The 24,385-nt window shown below is 57.5% G+C and overlaps 2 protein-coding genes across 11 annotated transcripts in view; both read left to right on the top strand.

Annotated features, from left to right (window-relative positions):
- Nucleotides 1–2,956, top strand: part of ZFYVE28 (zinc finger FYVE-type containing 28) — a 97,430-nt gene extending 94,474 nt beyond the window's left edge. For 9 of the 10 annotated variants that reach the window (XM_053577986.1, XM_053577990.1, XM_053577987.1 and 6 more), the window contains 3 exons: nucleotides 670–774; nucleotides 1,529–1,632; nucleotides 1,954–2,956. In XM_053577986.1, coding sequence (XP_053433961.1) covers nucleotides 670–774; nucleotides 1,529–1,632; nucleotides 1,954–2,085 — 341 coding nt within the window. In that variant the 3' untranslated portion in view covers nucleotides 2,086–2,956. The remainder of the gene's footprint in view (nucleotides 1–669; nucleotides 775–1,528; nucleotides 1,633–1,953) is intronic. The other variant, XM_053577993.1, reaches the window with a different exon arrangement.
- Nucleotides 2,957–7,802: 4,846 nt separating this feature from the next.
- Nucleotides 7,803–21,560, top strand: MXD4 (MAX dimerization protein 4). Its single transcript, XM_053577997.1, has 6 exons — nucleotides 7,803–8,040; nucleotides 8,133–8,232; nucleotides 11,261–11,290; nucleotides 16,764–16,878; nucleotides 17,958–18,120; nucleotides 18,524–21,560. Exons 1-6 carry the CDS (start codon nucleotides 7,977–7,979, stop codon nucleotides 18,679–18,681), a joined length of 630 nt encoding a protein of 209 aa, XP_053433972.1. The 5' UTR covers nucleotides 7,803–7,976; the 3' UTR covers nucleotides 18,682–21,560.
- Nucleotides 21,561–24,385: the final 2,825 nt, after the last annotated feature.

Below are 24,385 nucleotides of genomic sequence, written 5' to 3' on the forward strand. Positions count from 1 at the left end.
TGGGAGAGTCCACTCTCACACAGGTGCACACATGATACGCACATGCATACAAGTGCACGTTCACATGCATATAAGTGTGCCACACGTACATGTGACACATACTTGCACACATGTGCATACTCCCACACATGCACACAGCAGTTATTTGGAGAGGGAGATGATGTCAGGGCAAGGTCAGATTAGGCATGGGGTGTTTGGCCCCCGGTGCCTGCTCTGGGGACCTACCCCTCACCACAGGGCTCTGGGCACATGGGGCAGCCCTCCTGGCCCTGGAGCCCTGGCCCAGCAAGGCATGTCCTTGCTGGCGGGAAGAACCTGGTGTCCATTCAGCTCGCCCCAGAGTCCACGCCACACCATTCTGCCTGGGGATTCCTAGCAGGTCTGCCTTCTGGAAACAACACTGCAGGAAAGGTGGTGCCATGGACTGGCTGTGCACATGGGGACTGTGAGCCCCTTGGGCCATGCCCTGGATTGGGCTCTCAGACACTGGCAGTCTGGGGTCCAGGACTAGCACCTAACCTGCTGTGGGCCCTCCCTCTGCGTGCTGAAAGACTGTCAGTGGGTCTGGAGGAGCTGACCCTGCTGAAGACACTCAGGGTACCCATCAGGGACAGGTGACCATGCATCCACCGCCTTGCTACCACCCAATGGCCTCCCTTTCTATGCCAGTCACCCAGACTCTGCGGAGTGCAGCCTTGGAGGACTGTGCATTATGTCAGGAGACCCTGTCATCCTCAGAACTTGCAGCCAAGACCCGTGATGGGGACTTTGAAGGTGTGTGGGAAGCTCTGGGCCAGGGGCTGGCATGCTGCATGTTGACCAAAGCACTCAGAGCCTGGTCTGGATGTTTCTACCTCTCTGCTCCAGTTCAGCCCCTTCCCTACCCCAGACCCTCCTCCCCTCCTGAGTGGACACACAGCCAGCCCTAGACACTACCCAAGAGACAAGGTGGGAGGGGCTGTCTCTTGGGAAATGGGGGAGCAAAGGGGCCTCCTCTTGGGGGGTTTGGGGGTCACAGGGCCTTCTTCATAAAAGGAGCCCTCAGACTGCCACATCTGGGCAGGTGCAGCCAGGACACAGCTCCCCTGTGTGCCTGCAGGGCAGCTAGGGGCTAGGTGGCTTGGCAGTTGGGGGCACTGAACCACATTTGGGCCTTCAGAAGGGGCTGGTGGCAGACTGTGAAAATGGGGCCCTGGGTTCCTGGAGGTCTGGATGAGGTGCCAAGGAGGATGCCAGCAGAAGGGCCTTACCAGGGAGAGCTTGGGAGAGTCACGGCTAGAGTGTGCTCACCCAGCTGGACGCTCCCTGAGGCACTGCCTGCATGCCAGTGCATGACCTGGGGTCTGGTGGCCAGCACTGCCATCACTGGGAGGGGTGCCTGGTGCAGGTGACACCATTAGTTTCCTGAAATCATAACCAGTGTCTAAGGGAGGAGAGAGGTCAGTGGCCTGCACCTGCCAGGCCTCTGATCCTGCCTCCAGCCCACCAGGCCCTGCCATTGCTGATGTGTCCCTGGCTCTCATGACAGACCCACCTGAGTGGGTGCCCGACGAGGCGTGCGGCTTCTGCACCGCCTGCAAAGCACCATTTACCGTCATCCGACGAAAGCACCACTGCCGTAGCTGCGGGAAGGTAGGTGGGACCACACCCCCGGCATCCGGAGACCCACGCACAGGCACGGCCTGAGGCGCTGAACCAGGACCTCTGCCCCTGAGGGTCCGTATTTGGATTTCCAGCCTGGGCCCTCCTGTACGCACTTCGCTCATGTACAGCCCTGGTGCAGGGACCCCCTCCGAGAGCCCCACCTCCTGGGCCAAGCCTTTGCCAGCGTTTCCAGAGGGTCCCAGCTCCAGCGACCCACGCTCCTGGCCTGGGCCCTGGATGGGAGGGGCTGGGTCTCCGGGCGAGGCCCCGCCCCTCACCCCGATCACCCGCCTGCCCGCGGCCTTCCAGATCTTCTGCTCTCGCTGCTCCTCCCACTCGGCGCCGCTGCCACGCTACGGGCAGGTGAGGCCGGTCCGCGTGTGCACGCACTGCTACGTGTTCCACGTCACGCCCTTCTACAGCGACAAGGCGGGCCTGTGACGCGGCCCTCGCAGGACCTGCAGGAAGGACAGGAGAGGCTCCCCGTGGATCGTCGGGCTGCGGGGACACAGGGCCACCGAGACTCAGATCGTTGGGAGCCTCCATCCCACCGCGGGGGCCTCCAGCTGGGGATGGGGGAGGGGGAGCCCGGGGGCAGGAGGCCCTGCAGGTGGGCTGGCCTTCCTGCCTGTGGGGCTCTGCTCTGTGCGCGACTCGCGGATGACCGGCCTCTTCTGTCCCTCTCTGGAAGCGGCGGGGTAGGCTGGACCTGGCTTGGCAGGGCTGGGCAGGGCTTCCCCGGGCGCTCACCAAACCCGAAATTGCAGGCTGTCCCTCCCCTGCCCCGCTGCTGCCCAGCGCCTACCCTGGCCGACTCACGCATCTCGTTTCGTCTTGGCGGGGAATTGCGGGAAGTGCACTCAGCGTCGGCTGGGCCTGGGCGAGCAGGGGGCCCTGGTCTCTGCCCGCCGTTATCCTGCTGCTGGGGGTCAGGTCCTTGGGCCCAGGCTCACCCCAGAATTGCGGAGTATGCTGATTTGGCCACCACAACCCCGCACCCGCACCCCTGGGGCCCACTTTTCCAGACCAGGCTGACCCATCAGAGTGACCCCTTCGCGGACACCGCCTCAGGCTTAAATCTCAGGCTTCACATTGCAATGATGATTGCGGTTTTCTTTTTAGAGATGACACACCTACCGCTTCTTTTATAGGGTAAAATACGATTTCTGTTTAACAGTGGAATACACGTGTGCAAAAAGGCTTCTGTGGGGGGGAGAGTATATAGTGGAGAGAACATTATGTATTGAGATTATATTTATTTTCTAAATGCTGTAATTCGAAACCATTTCCATAAATCTATTTAAGGATTGCAGACGCTCTTCCTGTCTTCTGTGACCACCGACTCCTCCTCCCTCTGACAGACCACAAGGTTCATACTAACATGTGCTTTCCAGAGGGAGCTGGGGGCTTCTGTGCTCTTGGGACAACTGGAGAGCAGGACCTGCTCCCTGTCAACCCAGAAGCAGGGTGGCCACCCCCTGCCCCCCTGCAAGCCTCATCCCACCCACCTCCCCTGCTCCTCCTTTTGGGGGGAATCTTAAGCTTGGGTCCCTGGCTTTTGTCCCTGCCCCCATCTTGGGGTCCACCCCACCTGGGCACTCTGGTCCTAGGGCTATGGGGCTCCTTCTAGAGTGCCCTGGAGAGAACAGGTTGTCACAGCAATATGCCTGAGCCTGGAGGTGGCCACTGGAAGGCCAGAGGAGGCATTTTGTCTGGTGAGAAAGTGTTTCAGAAGGCAGGGCCTCTGCCTTTAGGAGCAGAAGAGAAGGGGTGTCTGGGGAACCTCAGTATCACTGGCTTCCCAAGGCTGGGCCCCATCTACCCCTCACCTGGGCAGAGCACAGAGAGATGGCCCTACCCACTCCACATCCCACTCTAGTGGACAGCTGTACCTGTGTCACTTGGACAGCTGGCCCCCAGGCAGAGCCCCTGTCATTGGTAGGAGGGAGACCTGCTCCTCTGATCCACTGGTCCTCCCCAGGCCTTGGGAAGAAAGGGCCTCCCTGACTCTTTGTCTCCAGCAGACTGAGCAGAGCCCTGTTAGTGCCTCTGGCCTCCCCAGTTTTGGAGGCCACCCCCTAACACCACACAAGTGTCCAAATCTGAACCACATTCCTTCTTCACAACTCCTTTATTCCTGTAAAAGTTTTGAAAGGAAATTTTACTATTTTAATTTTGGGCTATAAGAAATTCATTTAATTAGCAATTGTTTAAGTTGTCCAGGGGTCATAGAGGGAAAACCTTGTAAAGTGAGAAAAAAATCTCCCACACAGACTCTTCACAAATATAACAAACTGTTTTCTTATTTTAAGTTTAAAAATAATGTTCACATTACGTTATGTTAGTATTTAATTACATCTTCATGCATTTTGAATTGGCTGTTTTCTTTTTGTATTCTGGAGATGGCATTTTCCTGAGTGTCAGACTTTTTGGAAGGTCCCCAAATGCTTGGAGGCCTGGCCTGGTACCCATGACTAGCATTCCAGGTCAGCCTGGGCTCCACCAAGATTCTGACTAAGACTGTTATGACCAGTTGTGACCGGGCAGGCCCCTTCTCCTGGAGGCCCTACTGCCCTGTGGGCAGGGTGGAGAGCTGGGACCCCTTGTTGACTTGGAGCTGATTTCTAGGTTCCTCCCACTTCCTAGGCACCCGCTGTACCCAGCCCGATGCTTTTCATGCATACTTCACTGCACCCCCATGTTATAGCTGGGGAAACTAAGGTTCAGACAAATTTAGTTGGCCAACTTTTTATGGCCAGACTAGACTCTAGGGTGTCTTTGGGAGTGGAACCCAGTGATAGAACTCCCCAAGACAACCCCCTATCCCCCGGCGTTACCACACACCAGGCCTCTCAGTACAGAGGACCTTAAGGGGCCAATACTGGTGGGGGGTCAGCATGCGATGGGCTGGGTTGCTTGTGGCTTTCTGGTGCCTAATGACTGAGACCATCTTCCAGACCCAGACCTGCCCACGACAGCCACCCCCAGTCTGAGAGGCAGGCTATAGCCTAGGGGAGGAGGTATGTGGGGCAGCCTCCTGGCTGGAATGTGGGGCTGGGAACCCCAGTGACTAGGGAGGCCGAAGGTGAGAGGAGGTGGGGTTAGGGCTCAATCATCTTGGCAGTATGGGCAGACCCTCGAGGAGGACGGGCCTCAACAACCTCTTGCCCTGGGACACCCTGAGAAAAGGGTTAAGGTTGTGTGTAGTGGCAACAGGGATGTTGGTGATCCTGAGTCCGAGATAGGAAGTTGGGCCCAATAAGTGTAGGGAGGGCTGGGGAGCAGACTCCTTAGGGCCCTCAACATCCTCAAGGGGCCCTGGGGAGGGAAGTAGGGCAGCCTTTCCCAGACTGAACCAAGACTTCTTCATCCCCTCCTCCCAGTGCCACAGAGGTGGTCAGAGCACCCTTATTTTACAGCTGCAGAAACTGGGGCAGGGCTGGGGACTGGGGGAAGAAACCCAGGGAAGTTAAGGCAGACTGAAGATGTGCCAGCCCTGACCTTCCACCCCAAATCAGGGAAGCCCCTTCTGGATTCTGGCCCTGCCTTCCTCCTGAGCCCTGGCTGGGCTAGGCTGGTCTGGGGTGGGGAAGACTGGGCTCCCCACAGAGGCAGTGAGGGAGAACACTCCAGGGGAATGTCCAACATTGGGATGGGTGCTTGGAGGATGGGGCCCTGGGGGCTTGCATGAATGGAGGTGGCTCAAGACGAGGATGGAGACGGCCCTGCCAGAGCAGAGTGGGGGGACTGAGCTTCCCTGGGCAGAAGGCTAGGGATGTCTACTACTACTTTCTGGCCATGGGCTGCCCTGGAGAAGGGGCAGGAGGGGCTTGGCATGGGGAAAGGAGGTACTTGGTCCAGCCTAGGCCCAAGAAAGGCTCCCAGGAGATGCTGCCACCCTCCTGCAGACCTTCCTAGGAAGGGTCCAGGGGTGGCCCACCTACTGCAGGGCTTGGGTCCAATTGGCCAGCCCAAGCCATGTGCTCTCCCTCTCCAGCCTTCCCCCTGGGGCTCCACAAGCATCTGTGCCCCTCAGCACTGACTCAAGGTGCCTATGCCCATCTTGGGGGTGCACGTTGAGGCTTGTGGGTGTAGAGTCCCAGCCAGCCCCAGAAGATACCAGCACTTCACCTGTATGTCCTTCCTACATCCCTGGGGTGCACTCGTTTCCAGATCTCCCCTGGGGGCCTCCAGGCCGGGCCACATCCACCCAGGCCTAGCCAAAGTTGGCTCCAGGACTTGCGCAGCTGCTGCCTCCCAGCCTTGGTGGCCAACACCTGTTGTGTCTCCCTGGCTGCCCCTCGGTCTGTCCAGCCCCTGGCTGTTCCCTATGGCTCCTTCACACTCTCCCAGGCGGTGGCACCCCCATGTACAGTCACAGGCAAGGTCGTGCCTTTCAGGTACCTGAGAAGTGCTAAAATCTCAGGCTGGCAGGTTGCTCCCCACAGTCACACCTGGGCACCTACCCTGCTGGCTGTGGAACTGAACAAACCCTTACCCCATGGCAGGGAGGAGGCAGGGCACTGTGCCCAGCGGGGACACAGCAACCTACTGGGCAGCCAAAGCAGGAATGGAGCAACTTTGGTGGAGAGCCTGAGTCCCAGAGCCCAAAATGCACCCCCCTCCACCTTGTACGGTTCTGGGCAGACTAACCCAGAGGGCCTCAGTGCTGACTTCTTGTAAGGGGCTCTGCCCTGGCCTTGGGGTGACATGGGGCAGGAACCAGAGAGCCCTATGGACATCAAGGGGGTTAATGTCCATGCAGGGCTATCCCTGTGGGTTCCACAGGGCTCTGGGGGAACACACCGTATTCTTAGTCCCACTTCACAGATCAGACAGCTGGGCCAGGAGGTGGCTTTGGTCTCTGGTGTGGGAGCACTAATCTCATCCTACTGCTTGGTGGCGGGGGCGGGGGGATACTGGCAAGTCCTTGAAGCACAGGGCGGTTTCCACACTGGTAAGGGCCTGCAGAGATACACAGGAGTGCTCAGGAGGCGTTCACATTGGTCTGGGGCTGCAAGTACTGAGCTTTTATAGATTTTTGTTTTACTTTGCCCCCCTCACACACATTCAGAACTTTCCACCTTATGCCACAAAACTCTCCAGCTTGCTGGTCCCACCCTCAAAAACACCCAGACCACTGACCTCAAAAATTAGTGAGAGGGATGCTGATGCTAGCGCCTGCACCTCCTGGCCAGCCTCTGTGATCGCCTAATTAGGGCGACTTCTCTCTCTGGAAAGAGCATCTTTGGCCAGAAGGAACAGCACCTGCCCTTGAGAATGTCTCAGCCTTTCAGCACAGACACAGCACCCAGCCCTTCAATTTTGGAAGCCCCTCTAACCTGTGGCGGCGGATTTTTGTCCCCTTCTCTGCGACTGGGACCCCTCCTTCAGCCCTGGTGTCTACTGGGCCGCTCTGAGTGACCCCTCCCACTCTGGGCCTCAGTTTCCCACTGATAACATCAGAGGCCTGGCTCTTAGGCTCAAACGGTGTTCCCCCTTACCCCCACGCCCAGCCATTATTGGGACCACTCTTTGTCCGGTGGAGAGTGGAGTCGCTAGCACCCCCACGCTAGACCCCCAAGCAGATGTGAGGCCCCGTCCTCCCGCGGAGCTCGTATAGCTGCTGGCCCCGGGCACAGCTTCCTGAGAGTGGTGTGCACAGCTCCAGCTGACTGACGGCGCGGCGAACTCATGCCCGGGCTGCGGATTGCTCCAGTCGCGCCCCACTTCCCCACGGTGTCCCCACGGTCCTGGAAGCCGGCGCGGACAGTCCCCAGAACGCTCCGCTTCCTCTCGGCAACGGGTCCGCCCGCGGAGCCCTCATTGGCCGCGCGCCCCGCCGCCGGCCATTGGTCCACAGCCCTACTTTACATAGCCGCTCTGGCCCAATCAGCGTGCAGTGCCTACTTAACATGCACGGTGGCCGCCAGTCAGCTAGCGCGGGGGCCGGGCCACCACGTGCTGTTGCTAAGCTTGAGCTTCTAAATTGTTACTACCGCGGCTGGCCTATCCGGACCGAGCTTCGCATCTGTCAACATTCTGGGCCCGGCCCCAGGCGTTCGGTTCGTCCCCATTGGCCTCTGACCCAGCCTAGTTCCCGCCCCCAGAGCCGCAACAACGGCTTCTATTGGCTGCATCGGCTGCCGCTCGTCCTTATGTGTCAATTTGACGGCCCGAGGTAGAGGGTGGCGGCCCAGCTCACAGCGAGTCGGCGGAGTCTGGGAAGTGGTGCTCCGGGCGCGCGGGGCCGGCGGCAAGCGGAGCCGGCCGGAGCGGGCCGGGCAGCGGCCGCCGCCGTCCCGTGGCGCGCGGGCGGCGCGGGCAGGAGGATGGAGCTGAATTCCCTGCTGATCCTACTGGAGGCGGCTGAGTACCTAGAGCGCAGGGACCGAGGTAGCGCCCGCGCCCCTTTGTGCGCCGGGCGGCGGGCGGGCAGCGGGGCGCGGGCGGGGAGGGGTCCCGCTGACCGCGCCGTCTGTCCGCAGAGGCCGAGCACGGCTACGCCTCGGTGCTGCCCTTCGATGGCGACTTCTCCAGGAAGAAAACAAAGGCGGCCGGCCTGGTGCGCAAGGCCCCAAACAACAGGTACCGCCCCCCGCCCGGCCCGAAGCCAGTTCCGCTCGGCCCGGCTTGGGGCCCTAAGCGCGGCCCCTGTCCCCACCCGGAGAGTCCTCCCGGGCCGGATCCCTAGCCCGCAGCCCTCGCCGCGCCGCTGCGCGCCCCGGCAGCCAGCCTGGAGGAGGAGGCGCGCCGGGCCGTGGCTACCGCCCCGCCCGCGCGCCCCGCCCGCGCCGTCGCCATCTTCCCGCGGCCGCGCCTCCTCGGCCTCTCGCGTAAACAGTGCCACGCGTACAGCGCCCGCCGCCCGGGGTCTCCTCCCGCAGCCGCGCCCGCCCCCAGGTTGTTCTGGACTTTTCCAGGAAGGAAAAAAGTTGTCAGGGGGCGCTGGCCGGTGCCCCGTATATCCAGGGAAACTGAGGCTCAGTCAGGGCACCGTGGGGCTGCCTGCTCTCGCCCCGTCTTTCCGCGGATGGGTGGGCTTTCCCTCCAACTATCCCCAAGAGCCGGACTCCCCCTCAGAAGCCTGGACAAAGAAGGCGCATGGGAGTACTGCCCGGGCCCCCACTACTCCCAGAGTGCTCACAGCGCCTGCCCACCTTCCGCCACACGTGCCAGGGTCCCCTTCTTTGGGACAGGAGGCCTTTCTAGGGGGGAGGAGGGCAGTCTGCAGGGCAGGCTTTGCGACGGGGTTCCTCTTGGTGCTGCTGCCGCCGTGCCCTTGGCTTCCCTCTTGGATTGCAGAAGCCCTAACAACTGGTGGTGCACCTCTCTGGGAGGGGAGTGAGGACCTTAGGCTAGAGGTCTCCCTGGAGTTTCCACTCTCCTGGCACACCTGAAGATCATGGCACACCTGACTCTTGATTCAGCCACTTCCATGTCGCCAGGCTGGGAACTGCGCTTGCAGGGGGCTTCAGGGCCCCTTGGCAAAGGGTGCGGCTCATTCCTGTGGCCTGCCTGTTCTTGGGAAACAGAAAGGCTGGCACAGGGACCCATCTCTGTGGCGTCCTGGCGTCCTCAGGCTGGCCAGGAATTGGTTGAGTTTCCAGCTGCCCTGGTGGGACCTGTCTACTGAGTTCCAGCCCCTGGCCCCCTGTGGGGGCAATTTGGTGTGCTGGACATAAGTGTGTTGGGGACTCCTCAATGACCAAACCTGGCACTTGATGCTGTTCCTCCCCATCCCAAATTCTTGCTACCTGTAGAAAACTCCAAAATGCGACTCAGGCCCTGTAGCCAGGGTACCCATAGCTGACAACCAGAGGCATAGCTGAGACTCCCTGAATGCTTTCTCTGTACAACTGTTTCACACTCACAGCTCGTTAATCGCTGCCCCATCCCAAAGGATGCAATGGCATTTTTAATGCCATCTACTGCTCAGGAAACTGAGGCACAGAGCAATTTTAGTTACTTGCCCAAGGCCACTTGTCCACCTCTGATGACTCCTATCCTGAGGTGGGGTCCTCGCCTTCCACACCTGCTGGTATGGAGACTGGGGGGTTGCCTGGTGAGGGGTGTGGAGAGCTCCCCAGGTGGGCCCATATCCCTTGAGGCTCCCCTGGGAAGAGCCCAACTCCCCCTACCTGAGGAAGCCCCAGGCTGACAGACCACTTTTTCTTTGGCAGTCTCTTCCCTAGAAGCTATTCTCAGCCAGCCCAGATGAAGACCTGGGGCAGAGCAGGGGGCCAGGATTCCCCCTGCAGGGCTTGGGTTCTATGAGATGAGCAGATAGGTCCTTGTTTGAGGGCCCAGACTGGCCAGGGCTAGCCCATGTCTCCTTAGAGACAGGGTGTTCCTGGGATCCATGTTCACACACCTTTGCAGGGGGTCAGGGGTCTCTGAACCCACGAGGAGCTTGGGGCTAACCCAGAGGCTACATGGGGAGGCCCAGGAACCAGCAACCCCAGGGCCCTGTTGGCTGCAGCAGGAGATGGAGGCAGATAAGATGGGCAGGCAATCTGGCTTGAGGGATGGGGACAGTAGACACCACATCTCAAGTTCCTAGAGCAGGAGAGAGTGGGAGCAGCAAACAGTAGTTAGTGGTCAGCAGACAGTTAAGGAAGGGGTGGGGGTGGGGGGCGGGGGCTCCGGGCTTTGTTCACATGTGCAGCAGCCTGGGAGGCCTTGATGGCCTCTAGGGTTCCCCTGGGCTGGGAGGTGATCTGAAGCTGGGAACGCACCCTACCACCCCTTCGTCCTCCAGTGTAAATGCTGTGGCACTGCCCCCTGTGGTGTGTGGTATTAATACTGTATCCTTGTCTGAATGGGCCAGACAGGCAGCATGAGCTTCAGGCAGGGCCCCTGCCCCAAAGAACTGATCATGGGCCCAGGGCATCCTGTCTACCCAGAACATGGCCCCTGAAGGAAGCAGGAAGGCTGGCCTCAGTGTCCCCCTGGGCCCACTAGCCCAGCAAGCACCACGTCTCAGAAGCCTTCTTGTGGGCTGACCCGGCTAAGACTGCTCTGTCCCTGGGTGTCCCTATTGATCCAGTGATCTGTGATCGTGCAGGTATGTGAGCTGCACAGGTCCTATTGTCAGGACTGCCAGGTCTCCTGAAGGCTTGGCCTCTGTGATCTAAACTCAACCTGCTATTGTTCCTCTGTGCTGGCCCACGTTGGTTCCAAAGACACCGTGAGCCTCAGGGAGGCTGTCTGGGCAACTATGGGGCACTGGGCAAGTCAGCCCCAGGACTAGCTACTGCTACTCCCTGGGCCCCCTGCCCCTTCTGAAAGGGGTCTGGATTCTCCTGTGGTCCAGAGCTCTTGCAGACCTTGCCAGGTGGCCTGGTGGTCCTGGATACCCTAGACCTGCTTGCACTTGCATGCTTCCCTGTTCTCATGGTTCAGTATGCAGCACCTGCAGGCCCTTGGCTAGCAGCTGTTCATCTACTCCAGCCTTCACCTCCCTGGGTGATTTTGGGTCCCATACCCACCTGGCAACTAAATGTAGCGCCCCACCCCCACCCCACCCCACCCCCGCACCCAATAGAGCTGTCATCCTTTGTGCTCTGGTGATTGGGCAGTGCAGTGAGCTCTGTCTTTCTGTCTTCTCTAACAGGTCTTCACACAATGAGCTAGAAAAGCACAGGTAAGTGGCACCCTCCCAACCCCGAGGCGAGCTGCCTGACATAACTGGCCCACCCCTCTGCTGAGGGGATGGTGTAGCCGCCTAGTGTCCTGCCTGGCCTGGACGTGACTGGCTGTGCTGCCAAGGTCTGCCCTCGTCTTAGGAAAGGTCCTAAAGAAGGAGGGCAGGGTGTGTATTCAGGCACCATCCTGCAGGGAGGCCAGGGTGTGTATTCAGGCACCATCCTGCAGGGAGTTGGGGCCCCAAGGCTTGTACTCCAGAGCTTAGCCTGGGGGTCAGAGCCAGGTGGTGACAGAGCCTTGGAACTGGAGGTAGTCAGGGCCAGCTTGCTGGAGGAGGAGGTCAATCTGCTTTGGAGAGGCTGAGCCCTGTTGGGAGATCTTTAGCTTTCTGAATGATGGGCTCTGATCAGGAGTTGGGGCCTCTGGCCCCTTAGCCCTATGTTCCCTGCCCCTGTGTCTTCTGGGGTCTGCTTTCTAAGGAGCCACACTAGAGTCTTGTCCAAGGGGCAACAGGACAGCAGCCAGTTCTAAGCCACATGGGCCAGGTGGGAAGCCCTAGCCCAGGGCAGGACTCAAGTGAGCCCTCTTCATGGCCACTCATCAACTGTGCCGCTGGGTCCACAGGGGAGCACAGCCACCTAGGAGGCCTCTGCTCCTACCTCAGCCTGGGGCCCTGCACATAATGTGACCAGGAGTCCTTCCTCTGGCTGACACAGGCCTGAGCAGCTCGGGCAGCAGACCAACTGTACCAGTGGACATGCCGTATTGTGATCTTGGGAGCTTGTGTGGGTGCAGAGGTTCCGTGGGCCAGGCAGCACTAAAGATAGGAGCCCCTTACCAGGACCAGAGAGACCTCCTGAGGGATGCCAGGTAGTCACTCCTCCTGACTTTGCTTCCGTCTGTGAAATGGGCTAGCTCTTTCTTCCCTCCTGGCAGAGCAAGTCTGCACACTAGCTGAGCCTTCCCTGCCTGCTGTAGAAGGCCTGGCATTTGGCCAGTTCTCCACCCACCCCCACATCTGCACCCACAGCAGCACCAACTTCTGCTCCCCCAGGATTCAGGCTGCTGGCTGGGACAGGCAGCCAGGCAGGGGCAGAACGCTGTGTTCTCTGAGGAACTGCACTTCCTGGACTGGCCATGTGTGTTTGGGGGTTCCCCAGAGGGACAGAGATGGGGGCAGGTGCAGGGCCTGAGGAAATGAGGCAGGCCTGGAGTTGCTTCCACACCAGAGGAAACCAGCCTGGTCTTGACCTGAACCCAAGACTTGGGCAGGCCAGGTAGGGGTATTCTGGAGAAATCTTCTTGGATGTGGTGGCTGGGAGGACAGACAGGGATGCTGTTGGGCACTGGTGGGTGGCAAGGGTGTGGCCGTTTCTGACCACTGCAGTTGCCCCTTGACCTTGGCCTCGGCCATCTCTTCCAGGGATGTGAAACATGGGGGTAGGGGGAGATGGGTGGGCACCCTGGTGTCTCTGTAGGCTCCTCTAACCCAGCACAGGGGTCTCTGCTCTGGCTGGCCAAGAGGCAAGTGCGAACAGCCCTGAGTACCCGTAGGCCTGGAGCTTAGGGCTCTGGTGGGGACTCAGTCACAGCCTACCTGTGGGTAGCCCGATACTGATCCCGGATGCTCCTGGCTGCTGGCTGCTGGCTGCAGGAAGGGCTGCCTGTTGTCCTGAGGATGAGAGGAAGCATCTGGCTGGGCCATGAGCCGCCCTGGGAGGCAGGCCCTAAACGTCACCCTCCCTGGAGGTGTCCCCTCCCTAGCGCTGGACTGGGCCTCTGGGACTTCCCCTTGCAGGTTCTCTGGCCACCCTGAGGCCCACCCAGGTCTGTGCCCCCTGCTTCCTCCCTTGTAGCTGAATGGCTCTGTGAGTAGCTCTAGCAGGGCTGCTTGGCTGCTAACCTTGAGGCCTGGGGGTCAAGGTGACCATACGTTTCTTGGCCTGGTGACCCTTATAGCAGAGCTCTACACTTTGACCTTAGCACAATTATGGGGAGGATCCACAGCCATCTTTCTAGGCCCTCAGCACTTCCTGAAGTGTCAGCGCCCATCCCAGAATCCCAGAGGTCAGTCCATAGTCCTCAGTGGGCCCCATCCTATTTCCACTCCCAAGCATGGAAACACTTGTCCAGGTCCTGGGCAGCCTTGTCCCTCTGCAGGGCAGCCACATGCAGCCTTCATGGACCATACAAGGGACATGAGTTTGTTAGTAGCAACCAGAAATGCAGGTAAACCCGGGAGAGGGGGAGTTGCACTTGATCCTGTCCGCACCACCCCTAGGACTGCTGGTCAGCATGTTTCCTTGCTGACTGGGACCCTGGTGTGGTGCCAAGCCCTCTGGGAGCTCTGGGTCTTCCTCTAAGGAGTGGGTCAGCCTCTGGGGACAGAGCTGCAGGTGGTCCTAAAGGCAGGTTCTGCCTCACAAGCCCATACAGTCTTCCCTTAGGAAGTGGTAGGGTTTAAAAGTGCCTTGGAGTGTTTGGGACAGCCACAGAGTGCTGGCTGAGGGCCTAGGGTGCTGTAGCGGCTTCAGGGGGAGGGCTCAGTGGGATCCCATACAGACACAGGCTGTGGGGCCTTGGGGCTCAGGAGGCAAAGAGGGTTCCAGGCCCTGGGTACCCTCTCGGGGGCTGCCTGCTGCCAGGGGGGTAGAGTTTTGACAGTGTCCATGTGTGTCTCTTGAGAAAGGTCTGTTTTCTGATCTCTGAAGTAGTCTGTTCCAGTGCCCCCCTGCACCCACCCCCAGGGATTGCTTCTCGACGCAGCTGCTGATGTTTCTGGGATAGGAAGGGGATCTTACTATCTGCTGTGTCCTCACTCAGTTTTTCACCTAACACTGCAAAAGTGGCATTCACCCAAGTTGGGCACACTCTGCCCCTCTGGTAACACAAGGGGAGTTCCTGACAGCACTGCGGTGACCTGGTGAGTGAGACCTGTGCATACCCCAGGGGATAGTTTTATAGGACCAGAGTTCTGGAAATAGAGACACTGGCCAATGGACAGTGAGGATTGTGGGCCAAGAGCCCTTCAGAACTTTGTCCCTTTGCTCTCCCACCAGCAAACTGTGAACTGTCCTCTGCACTGGCTGGGGAAGAGCCAGTCTCTCCTTTTCAGCCCATTGAAAGGGTGAAAATTAGCTTCTCCTTGTTTGAGTTTTTATTTCCTCCACTACATGTGCACCACGGAGTCGTTTGTATGTCAGATCAGCCATTCGTACTCTGCAATTTGCTTGTCTGTCTTTTGCCCATTGTTACATGGAGATATCCTTCTTTTTATTTTTGATGTGTACATGCTCAAGATAATCATGAATACTAACCGTTTGTCTTTTATATGTATCGCAAGTATTTTTCTCCTGTTATTTGTCTTTCAGCTGTGTTTTTTCTTTCTTGTACAAATGTCTTCTCTGATTGTAATAGTAATCTGTGGTTTTTAGCATAGAAAACCTGGAAAATACAGAACAGCACAAAGCTGAAGAAATAAACGTTGCCAGCCGTGTCAGCTGGACTTGCTTCCTGTGCTTCGTTGTGTTCTGTGGAGTCTCTCATGTGCGTCTGCTGTTTTATTTTTCTAAACAAAATTGGGTCACTTGTCACATGTGGTTCCTTATCCCAAGTTTTTCCACTTAACATTTGTGCTGTGGCAATGTAGATACACTGAAATGATAATGAGGTTGTCTTTGGGTGGTGGAATTTGGGGGTATTTCTGATTTATTTTCTTTTTGTTGATTTATGTTTTCTAATTTTTCCACAATGGTCATGTGCTGCTGATGTAATTAAATGGTGGGTTGTAGAAATTGCCATTCGCTTTGTAGCAAGTGGGCAAGGGAAGGAGGGCCCCTGGCAGCAGCCCCACTTGTAAGCTTAGTTCTAGTGGTGGCTGCAGGATGGTGGGGACATGGCCTGGGCAGAAAGAGTGCCATTCACTCACCCAGCTCAGTGTCTCCTGCCCACAAAGTTCCTAGGGTGATGGGTGATGGGCACTGGGCACTACTCCTACGGGAGGTAAGGAGGTGGAGGTTTCAGCCCATAGCAGTCATGGAGTGGGGGCCTGGGATCCCTCCCCAGGCCTATGGAGCGTGGGGGAGGGGTTGAGGACTCTCTAGCCTTGCGGTGGAGTCATTCTCCGTACAGGTTCCTACCAATGTGAGTCCTGTGTCCTGGAAGTTCTTCCTAAGGTCTAATTTAGCTTCAACCATAAGAACTTCCAGGCCCCATGGGGCTGTGGGCTGGGATGCTGGATGAGAAGGTGCTTTGTCAGTGGAGGGTGCCGTGTGGATATGGGTGACAGTCTAGTGACCCCAGGTTGTAGCCCTCTCCCAAGGCACTGGTCATAGCCCTAAAGGCCCTCCCTGCAGCCCAGGTGCTCGTGCCTCTGGGCTTCAGGCTCCTCCTCTGTCCAAAAGAAATGGCTGTCATACCTGCTTCCCACCTAGGGAGACTGGATTTGCTGGAAGCAGAGGTGACAAGGTGAGGATGCTCAGTGTTAGCACCACTCGGGCAGATGGCATGCGCAGACATTGGCAACGCCAGGGCAGTTGGGCAGCAGGTTTCCAAAAGCCTAAAAAAATATTGCTCCCTGTTGACCTGATGTTTCCACTGCTGAGGACCTCTCATAAGCAAAGCATCCTGTATATGCAAGCAACCTGGGCAGCCTGCTATTGAGCACTGCTGTGATGAAGCCTTCTGATGTCCCGAGGTGCTGGGCCAGGTGGAGTGTGGATGTGCCAGAGGTTCAGGCCGAGTTAGAGATTGCTAGGGGGGTGGGGGGGAGTACCACCAGCCTGCCCTCCCAAGACCAGCAGACTAGCCAGGAAGGCAGTCCTTTTGCAAGGACAGTCAAGCAGAAAGCCCTTGTCCTTCTTGTAAGGCCCATGACAAACAAATTCTAGAGGGTTGTGGCATATGAAAAAGTGCCACTGAATATGAGTGCTCCAGTTTTATGAAAAAAATTGATTTATCTGGGTGGATACAGGGACAAAATCTGGAGTGAAGCAGTTTCCAAAGGGAGACTAAACTCAGGGTTGGGGGGGGCCAGTCCTTGGCTCTCCATGACCTGGATGGACTCACATTTTTGTGGTGACAAGAATGACCAGAGAGCACATTGTTCACAGTGAAGTGGGGGGGAATGTAAATCTTGTCTGAGTTCCCCAGACCTGGTGCACGCTGACCGGCATCCCCTGCCTTGCTCCCTGGCCATGCAGACTACAGATGTGTGGCAGCAGGAGAGTTGGGTCTCTTGGGCAGTGCCTAGTGCTGGGGCTCTGAGGCTCTGATACGCCGTGCTGGTCTGGACTCACTCTCGTCCAGAGGGTTCCAGAGGAGTCACCAGCCAGGCCAAGGAGCATATGCCTCTGCAGCAGGGTGAGGGGCTCTACAGGGCTCAGTTAGCTGCCCCTGCCTCCCCCAGACCTCTTGCTCCAGCCAGCCTTGCCTGCCATCCCGCCTGATGGTTCTGTCTCTGGCTCTTTCAGACGAGCCAAACTCAGGCTCTACCTGGAGCAGCTCAAACAGCTGGTGCCCCTGGGCCCTGACAGCACACGCCACACCACGTTGAGCCTCCTGAAGCGTGCTAGGGTGCACATCAAGGTGAGCGGGCCATGTCCTCTGCCCCTGCCCTGTCCAGCTGTCTTGGCTGACCCTAGCCCATTCCTTTGCACTCTGGGGGTATGCCCAGGCATAGGGGTGGACAGGGCAGTGCTTTGACCGAAAGGCCTGAAGGTGGGTGGGGACCTGCTTGGCAGGTGCCTGCTAGGTGTCCCTACTGTGGATGGGGGAGCAGCAGAGCTCTAGGGCTGAGGTTGTGTGGCTTGTACCAGGTTTTGTTGGGTGGTGACAAATTAAGAGGGGTCGGAACACAGGGCTGAAGGAGGTATTGCCTGGGGTGGCCCTATTATGGCTCTTAGACTGAGATCTGCTGGCTTGGGGATCTGGTGAGAGCTCTAGGGCTGAGGTTGTGTGGCTTGTACCAGGTTTTGTTGGGTGGTAACAAATTAAGAGGGGTCGGGGCACAGGGCTGAAGGAGGTATTGCCTGGGGTGGCCCTATTATGGCCTTTAGACTAAGATCTGCTGGCTTGAGGATCTGGTGACATTTTGGCCCACAAGGGTGAGTGTCCATTCCCTCTAAGGACTTTGTTTACCTGCACCTCCAGCTGGGGTGGCAGGAGTTGGGAGAGAGACCTGGTTAGAGCCCTGGGATCCTCACAGCAGAGCAGGCCGTATCTCAGCTAGGCTTAGAAGCACTGCAGGTACCGGTGTGGCAGAAGCCAAAGCCCAAGACTAGCGGGGCCGAGAGTGTGTGAGAAGGACTGCTGTGGGTGAGACCGACTTCCCAGAGAGGTCCCAGCTGAAGGCTGGGTGGTGCTGACCTGGGGCTTTAAGCCCACATGACTCTGCCTGACCAAGGCTGGCTGGCCACCAGGGGCATTAGAGCCAGTCAGCAGATGGGGAGCACAGGGCCAAGAGGTGGCACCTGTGTGTGACTGGCTGGCTAGGGCAGGGAGGGGTGCAAATCAGGCCACAGGGGAGCAGCAGGAACAGGGCACCCTGTGTTCCCTGGCTGGGCCGTGTGGTGGATGGGGAGCCTGCCCTGCCTAGCCCCCTGTGCCTGACTTCTGATAGAGGGACACTCCCTCCCTGCCAAGACTCACAGCTCCCCCACCCCCAGAAACTGGAGGAGCAGGACCGCCGAGCACTGAGCATCAAGGAGCAGCTGCAGCGGGAGCATCGCTTCCTGAAGCGGCGCCTGGAGCAGCTGTCAGTGCAGAGCGTGGAGCGTGTGCGCACAGACAGCACGGGCTCTGCCGTCTCCACGGATGACTCTGAGCAAGGTGGGGGCGCAGCCCAGGCCTCCTGGAGCTCCCCAGGGGGGTGGCAGAGGAGGCTCCTGGGGGTAGGGTCAGGGACAACAGGGTGTCCTGGCATCATCTAGCATCCTGCATAGCACAGCTCCTTGTCACCACTTGCATGCAGAGGGACGAGATGCAGAGGGTGTGGCACAGAGGCTGAGCCACCTGCCCATGTTGGGGCCGGAGCTGGGTTTGGCCGGGCAGTAGGCTTCAGGGGCTGGCATTTGCCGCCTCAAGGCGCAAGTAGAAACTCCACACCCATTGCCAGAGCTGCTGCTTCCAGTATGGGGGACAGAGGAGACCAGTGAACAGAATGGGAGACCAGTGAAGGAAGCCAGGCTGGCTCTGCGTATGCCTCACCCCAACCCCTCTCTGTTCTCTTCAGAAGTGGACATAGAGGGCATAGAGTTTGGCCCCGGTGAGCTGGACAGTGTTGGCAGCAGCAGTGACGTGGACGACCACTACAGCCTGCAGAGTGGCGGCGGCAGCGACAGTGGCTATGGGCCCCACTGCCGGCGGCCTGCCCACCCTGGCCTCTTGTAGGCCCTGTGCCCTCTGCTCTTGGCCCACCTGCCTGCCCAGCCAAGTGTGTCGGCCCTCCAGGCCTGCCTTGACTGACGTCAGCCTCACCACAGGCCTATTGCTGCACCATTCTGGAAGCTCCAGCTGCTGCCCGGGCTGCCTGCCTCTGCCCGCTCACCAGTCAGGGCCTGCTGAGCCGCCCACCCCTCCCAGCTGGGCAGGGTCCCCTGCAGAGAGGCAGGGCCCAGATCCTGCGTCCTGGAGCCCAGCGTAGCCACCCACGGTCTATTCTCAGATTCCTAAGCATTCCAGAAGTATTAAATGTCATTGCTGCAAACCTCGGCGGACACCGTGTAAGGGGCTTACTGACCACCACAGGGAGCTCAGACCCCAACCCTGGATTCCAGGAGAAAGGATCGGACCCAGGAAGGAAGGCGAGGCTGTCTGTCTGTCTGTCCGTCCATCTATCTGTTGATCCACACAGGATCCTGAAGCTTGGATGGAGGGATCCACGAAGGGCGGGACCTGGGTGAGCACCTGAGGCAGGTGGGCGGATGGGGGCCTTCCTGCCTTGTAGCTGTTGGGAGCCAGGACTGGGCCATGCCACCCTGGCTGGCCTGCTCCTGCTCTGGTAGGCCTGTCACGTGCATCCACGCACAACATAGACACATTCAATCATGTACATGCTCATGCATAGATACATGTGGCCACCCAAAAGGCACATGTCATAGGGAGGTTGGTCTTTGGGGGTCACCTAGGCAAATATTAGCTCCTGGTCTATGCCTGGCTCCTCCTGCAGCCCCCAGCTCACCTGCACCTGCCCAGTGGCCCTGCCTAGCCATATAGGACAGGGAGCTTCTCTTCCTGCAGAGGCTGGTGAATTAAAACCACTGGATCCTCAGGGAGCATTTGCATCTCCCTTTTAAAGAAGCAAATAAATAAAACGCTGCACAGCCCAGCAGCCTGGACAAGGCTCTGGGAGCCCCCCTGGGGGCTTCCTCACGAGCTCTGCCTTGTCCGCCTTGGCCGGCAGAAAGGCTTTTTCCAAAAAACAAAAAACATTTTTGAAAACAAAAAGCTGTAAAGCCCTAGGCCAAGGGACGTGAGCGTGTGCTGCTTCTATTTCCTGTATGAGATTTTTGTACTCTATTTTCCTAGCCGTTGTTACATCCTTGTTTGCCGAGGGGTGGGAGCAACCCAGCGTCTCAGGGACCTGTCCCTCTGTCATGTTGTCATAGTGTGCCTTGTGTCCTGTGTCTGGCCCTGTCTCCCCACCAGCATGTCCCCTGTGGCCTGCCCACCACATGTTCCCCATAGTCGGCAACCCCTACCAGCATCTGGGCTTCCTAGGAGTGATGCAGCCAGGCCTGCCTGGGTATATGGCAGCTCTCTGCCACCAGCGGGAGGGACCGTGATCTGGCCCCCAGTTTTGCCCTCCCCAGCAGCTGGCAGGGACCTGCCGTACAGCCTGGGGACAGCAGACCACCTGGGGGGCTTGCTTGCTTCCCAGAAAAGTAGATTCCCATCTACTACCTGACTTGAACCCTTTGCCCCTGGCCTAGGTTGAGATCTGCAGTCTCAGACATGCTGCAGACTAAGACCCTGGTGATGCAGGCCTGGTATTAGGAGGCGTCTGCAGCTTTGCATTCCTGAAGTCCTTTGTCCCTGGGGACCATGCAGCAATACTTGGTGGTGGGTGTGGGGCTGGCCCGTAGCAGTGCCTGCCACCTTCTCTGGTGCATCTGTAACCAATTTCTAAATCTTGGGGAAAATGCATGTTTATTTTCAGCCATGTGGATGGACACCCCCGAGTGAGTGGCCTACCAAGGCAGAAAGCCCCATGAAAGCAGCTTTGGCATAGAACCTGCCCTGCAGGCACTTGGGATGGCAGGCAGACAGGTTGGGGGGCTGAGCGTGGGGTTGGGGAGACTGTTCAGATGTCTTTCTGGCCCTACTGGAAGGGGCTGCTCCTGCTGGCCCAAGCCTGCCCACCATGCCTGCACTGCCAGCCCTCTGTGAGGGCCAGTGCCTGTTGCTGAGCCTGCTTCCTGGGTCCTGGGACAGTCCCTGCTGTCCATTATTGAAGCATCAGCTCCCCTCTTCACCTTCAACAGAACCCAATCGGGTGACCAGTCGTGGCCTCCCTCGGCAGCTTTCCTGCCAGCTCAGCTGCAGTTTTTTAGGCTATGGTTCCTGGGTGGACTTGGCAGCCAGCTGCTGCCCCTGCCCTGGCTGGCATGTGCAGGGTGGCTCTTGAAGAGTTACCCACATCTATTCTTCCTCCCCAGCTCCCTGCTGTTGGCATAGGCTGGCCGCTACAAGTGGCCACAGGGATGCGGAGAGGGCTGTTAGAGTGTCTATAGAAAGAACTGGGAGTAGAGCAGGGCCACTGGGGGTGTCCTCCTGGGCCATGCAGGGCACTGTGGTGCTCAGTGGCTGAGAGTCTGTAGCTGCAGTCTCAGGTGTGGAATCCCCAGTCCTCACTATATCCTGGTGCAGGCCCCACTGTCAGAAGAGGCTGCAGGGAGGTCTCAGTGCTGGGGCCTGTGGTCCTGGGCAGTGGAGCCACATGCCAGAGGGTGGCCAGCCCTCCTGTCTGCCCTGCTTATCCCTGTCCTGCTGTGCCAGGCAGACCTACCCTTGCCTGTCTTTGGGCCAGCTACCTAGGACGCCTTCCCATTGCCTGCTTAGAAGATCCTAACCCACTGCAGGGCACCCCAGGACTCAGGTCCAGAGCACTAGGGCAAGTTCTGTGCCTGAGTCTGGGGCCCCTTGAAGCCTGGTGCTGGCAAGACAGGTGCACTGGAGTGGGAAAATGGGCCCCCATACCCTGCCCATTGGGTGGGGCAGTGCTGTGTCACTCTGTCGTTGTTAATATAAATACAGATTTTTATACCTCACCCCTCTGGCTCAGCTCTTTCCGTCACTGTGCTTCGGTTCCTTCCCTCAGCCTCTTGACTAGAGAGCCTGGGGCCATTGGTGGCTACATGGCCCAGCCTTTGGGGATTGGCCCTCACTGCCTTGCCCACAGCCTCTGCTTTCTGGGAAGCCTAATGGACTACTGCCCCCTCCCCCCACCAGTCAGCACCATCGGGCCTTGCTGGACACTGTCACATTGGACTTGGATGAAGGTGGGGTCCAGGCAGATGCATTTGCCATTGTCATTTGGGCTCTGTTCCTAGTCAGAGCTGGGGCACCGCCTGGCTGAGGACAGCTCATCCCTTAGGGTGTCCTCCCTGTGCAGGGCCTGCTGCCTCTCAGAGCTGTACCCTGAGAATCCCTCCCTGGGCACTCCCATTTAGGAGTAGCTATAGGGTGGACACCTCATGCAGTGGGAGGAGAGGCCTCACTCTCACCCATGCAAGCAGAGCAGAGCACTGGACCTCAGAGTGGGGACCCTTGGAGGGACATACACTGGGGACCCTAGCAAAGGGCACCCACAGGGAAGAAATGCCTGCCTTGAGTTCTAGACAGTAGATGAAGTGGTGTAGCCAGACAGGTGTTTGTGAGCATGGGTGGCCGCAGCACAGGGGAGGGGCCCTGATAGATGGTTCTGGGGTGGCCACAGGAGGGGCCTGGGTTCCTTCTCCCTCCCCCAGCAGGCAGCAGTAGACTCTGGATTCTTGACCCTGTGTGAGCCTTCCCCCAACAGGAGGTCCAGAAAAGAAGGAAATTCCTACTGGGGTTTCAGCTGGGGCCCTACAGAATGAGAATTTGGGCATCAGTGTGTGGACATTTGAATTATGATTTAGAGTCACCACCACCCTTGTTTCTCTTGAGGGCAGTGGCTGAGTACTATACAATTGGAATTTGTCTGGTCATGCTGGGCCCATCTCACAGGCAGCAACTGGGGCTCAAGGTGGAACCCCCACCATCATGGAAGTCCCTTCTGAATCCCCCCCAAAGTCTCTCTTCCACAGTCCATCTCCCTGTTTGTTGCGTCAGAGCAAGGGTTCCCACGGGGGACCTGCTGCATCTCAGCACTCGGTGGTCAAATTGACTTCAAGCTGGTCTCACTGCTCCCCTCCTTCAAATCCTCCTTTGGGTCTCCAAAGCCCACCCCTGCCCATGCCTCCACACTCTCCAGCTCTGCCTGGACCTCACAGCACAGCATAGCCTCCTCTGTGAAAGGCCCTGAGTCCCCTCTGTCCTTGCCTTTACATCTTTGCTGGAATTGTGGCCCCAGTGCATACCACCCTGCCTTATGGAGATCTTTCCAGGATAGCAACAGGTTATACCCCCACTGTCTCCTTCTCATTGCCCTCAGCCTCTTTAGCCTATCCTGAGGTCTTTTACGAGATGCCTCCCACCCTGTCCTCTGCCCCACCATCCCCTGTCAGCCTGTCGTTCCCACTTTCTACATGGCAAAAGACTCTCCACCTGCCCTGTGGTGAGCTCTGTGACTTCTGTTGGGTTTGGTGCTAACCCAAACCTACTCTCAAGTTTTCCCCTTCATCACATAGATGTCAAGAGGATGGAAAACAAACTCTTACCCACCTTCCTTCAACCCCCTGGTATCAATCAGTGTGGTCTTCACTCTTCTTAGTAGGAAGAATTAATAGGAAGAATAGAAAAAAATGTTGCCCTGTGCCAGCTCTCTCCTCTGTAACCTCATGCTGAAGGAGCTGCCCTGAGTTTTGTCTCTTGCCACCACTTGTCACTTTTGTTCCTGCAGAATCATGCTTCTAACACATCTGACAATAACTCATTGCTTGTAGAAAAGACTCCCACCACCTTGCCTGAGAACCACATCTGAAATCAATCTTTAGGTTGGGCATGATGGCTCATGCCTGTAATCCCAGCACTCTGGGAGGCTGAGGATCGCCTGACCTCGGGAGTTTGAGACCAGCCTAGCAAGAGTAAGACCTCATCTCTAAAAATAGTTGGGTGTTGTAGTGGGCACCTGTAATCCCAGCTACTCAGGAGGCTGAGGCAGGAGGATTATTGGAGCCCAGGAGTTTGAAGTTGCTATGAGCTATGACCACACTCAAGCCCGGGTGACAGAGTGAGATTTTTGTCTCAAAAATACATATAAAAAATAAATAAAATCTTTAACATCAGACTGATACTTATGAAGTTTAAAAAGAGTCTGAAAAGACATTGTCCAAAACCTAAAATACTTTTTAATATCAGTAGGAGAAAAAAAACTTCCGGTAGGAAGGAGAAAAAGCAAATAGTGAAAACACTTGATCCTTACAGCTCTGTGTTTGGATCTGTTTAGTCCATTATAGTCTCATGGGTTTTCTCAGGGAGGATTAATTCCTAGGTCCTACTTATCCTTTGACCCCACTAAAATCCCAAATGATTTTTATTGGTGAAAAGAAAGCTTGTTCTAGAAATAGCTTCCTTAAATTCCAAATACAACCTCAAGAAAAATTTTCAAGTCTGTATAGTTAAACTTAATTGTGTTATCTGAATTCTGGGGCTGGTACCACTGCAATTTTTATCTTATATTTTTATAGCTTTCTATGGTTCCCTACAATCACTTTCAAACAAATACCTATGGTCAGCAGTTCAAAATCACATGGAGAATTTATGGTTCCAGAAATCACCCAGGAATCACTAGGAAAAAGTGTGTTTCCAGAATGACTTCCAGACCTCTGGAGTCCAGCCCGAGTCAAGAGCGCCTGGTTTTGTGCGGTTGTGCACCCCTCCTGCTCTCTGGGGATCTCTTTCTATGAGGTAGCCCCTTTCCTTTTGGCATCTTTAATTCTGTCTCCTCTGA

This window comes from Nycticebus coucang, chromosome 23 (genome assembly GCF_027406575.1).
Source record: "Nycticebus coucang isolate mNycCou1 chromosome 23, mNycCou1.pri, whole genome shotgun sequence".
Taxonomy (NCBI): Eukaryota; Metazoa; Chordata; class Mammalia; order Primates; family Lorisidae; genus Nycticebus; species Nycticebus coucang.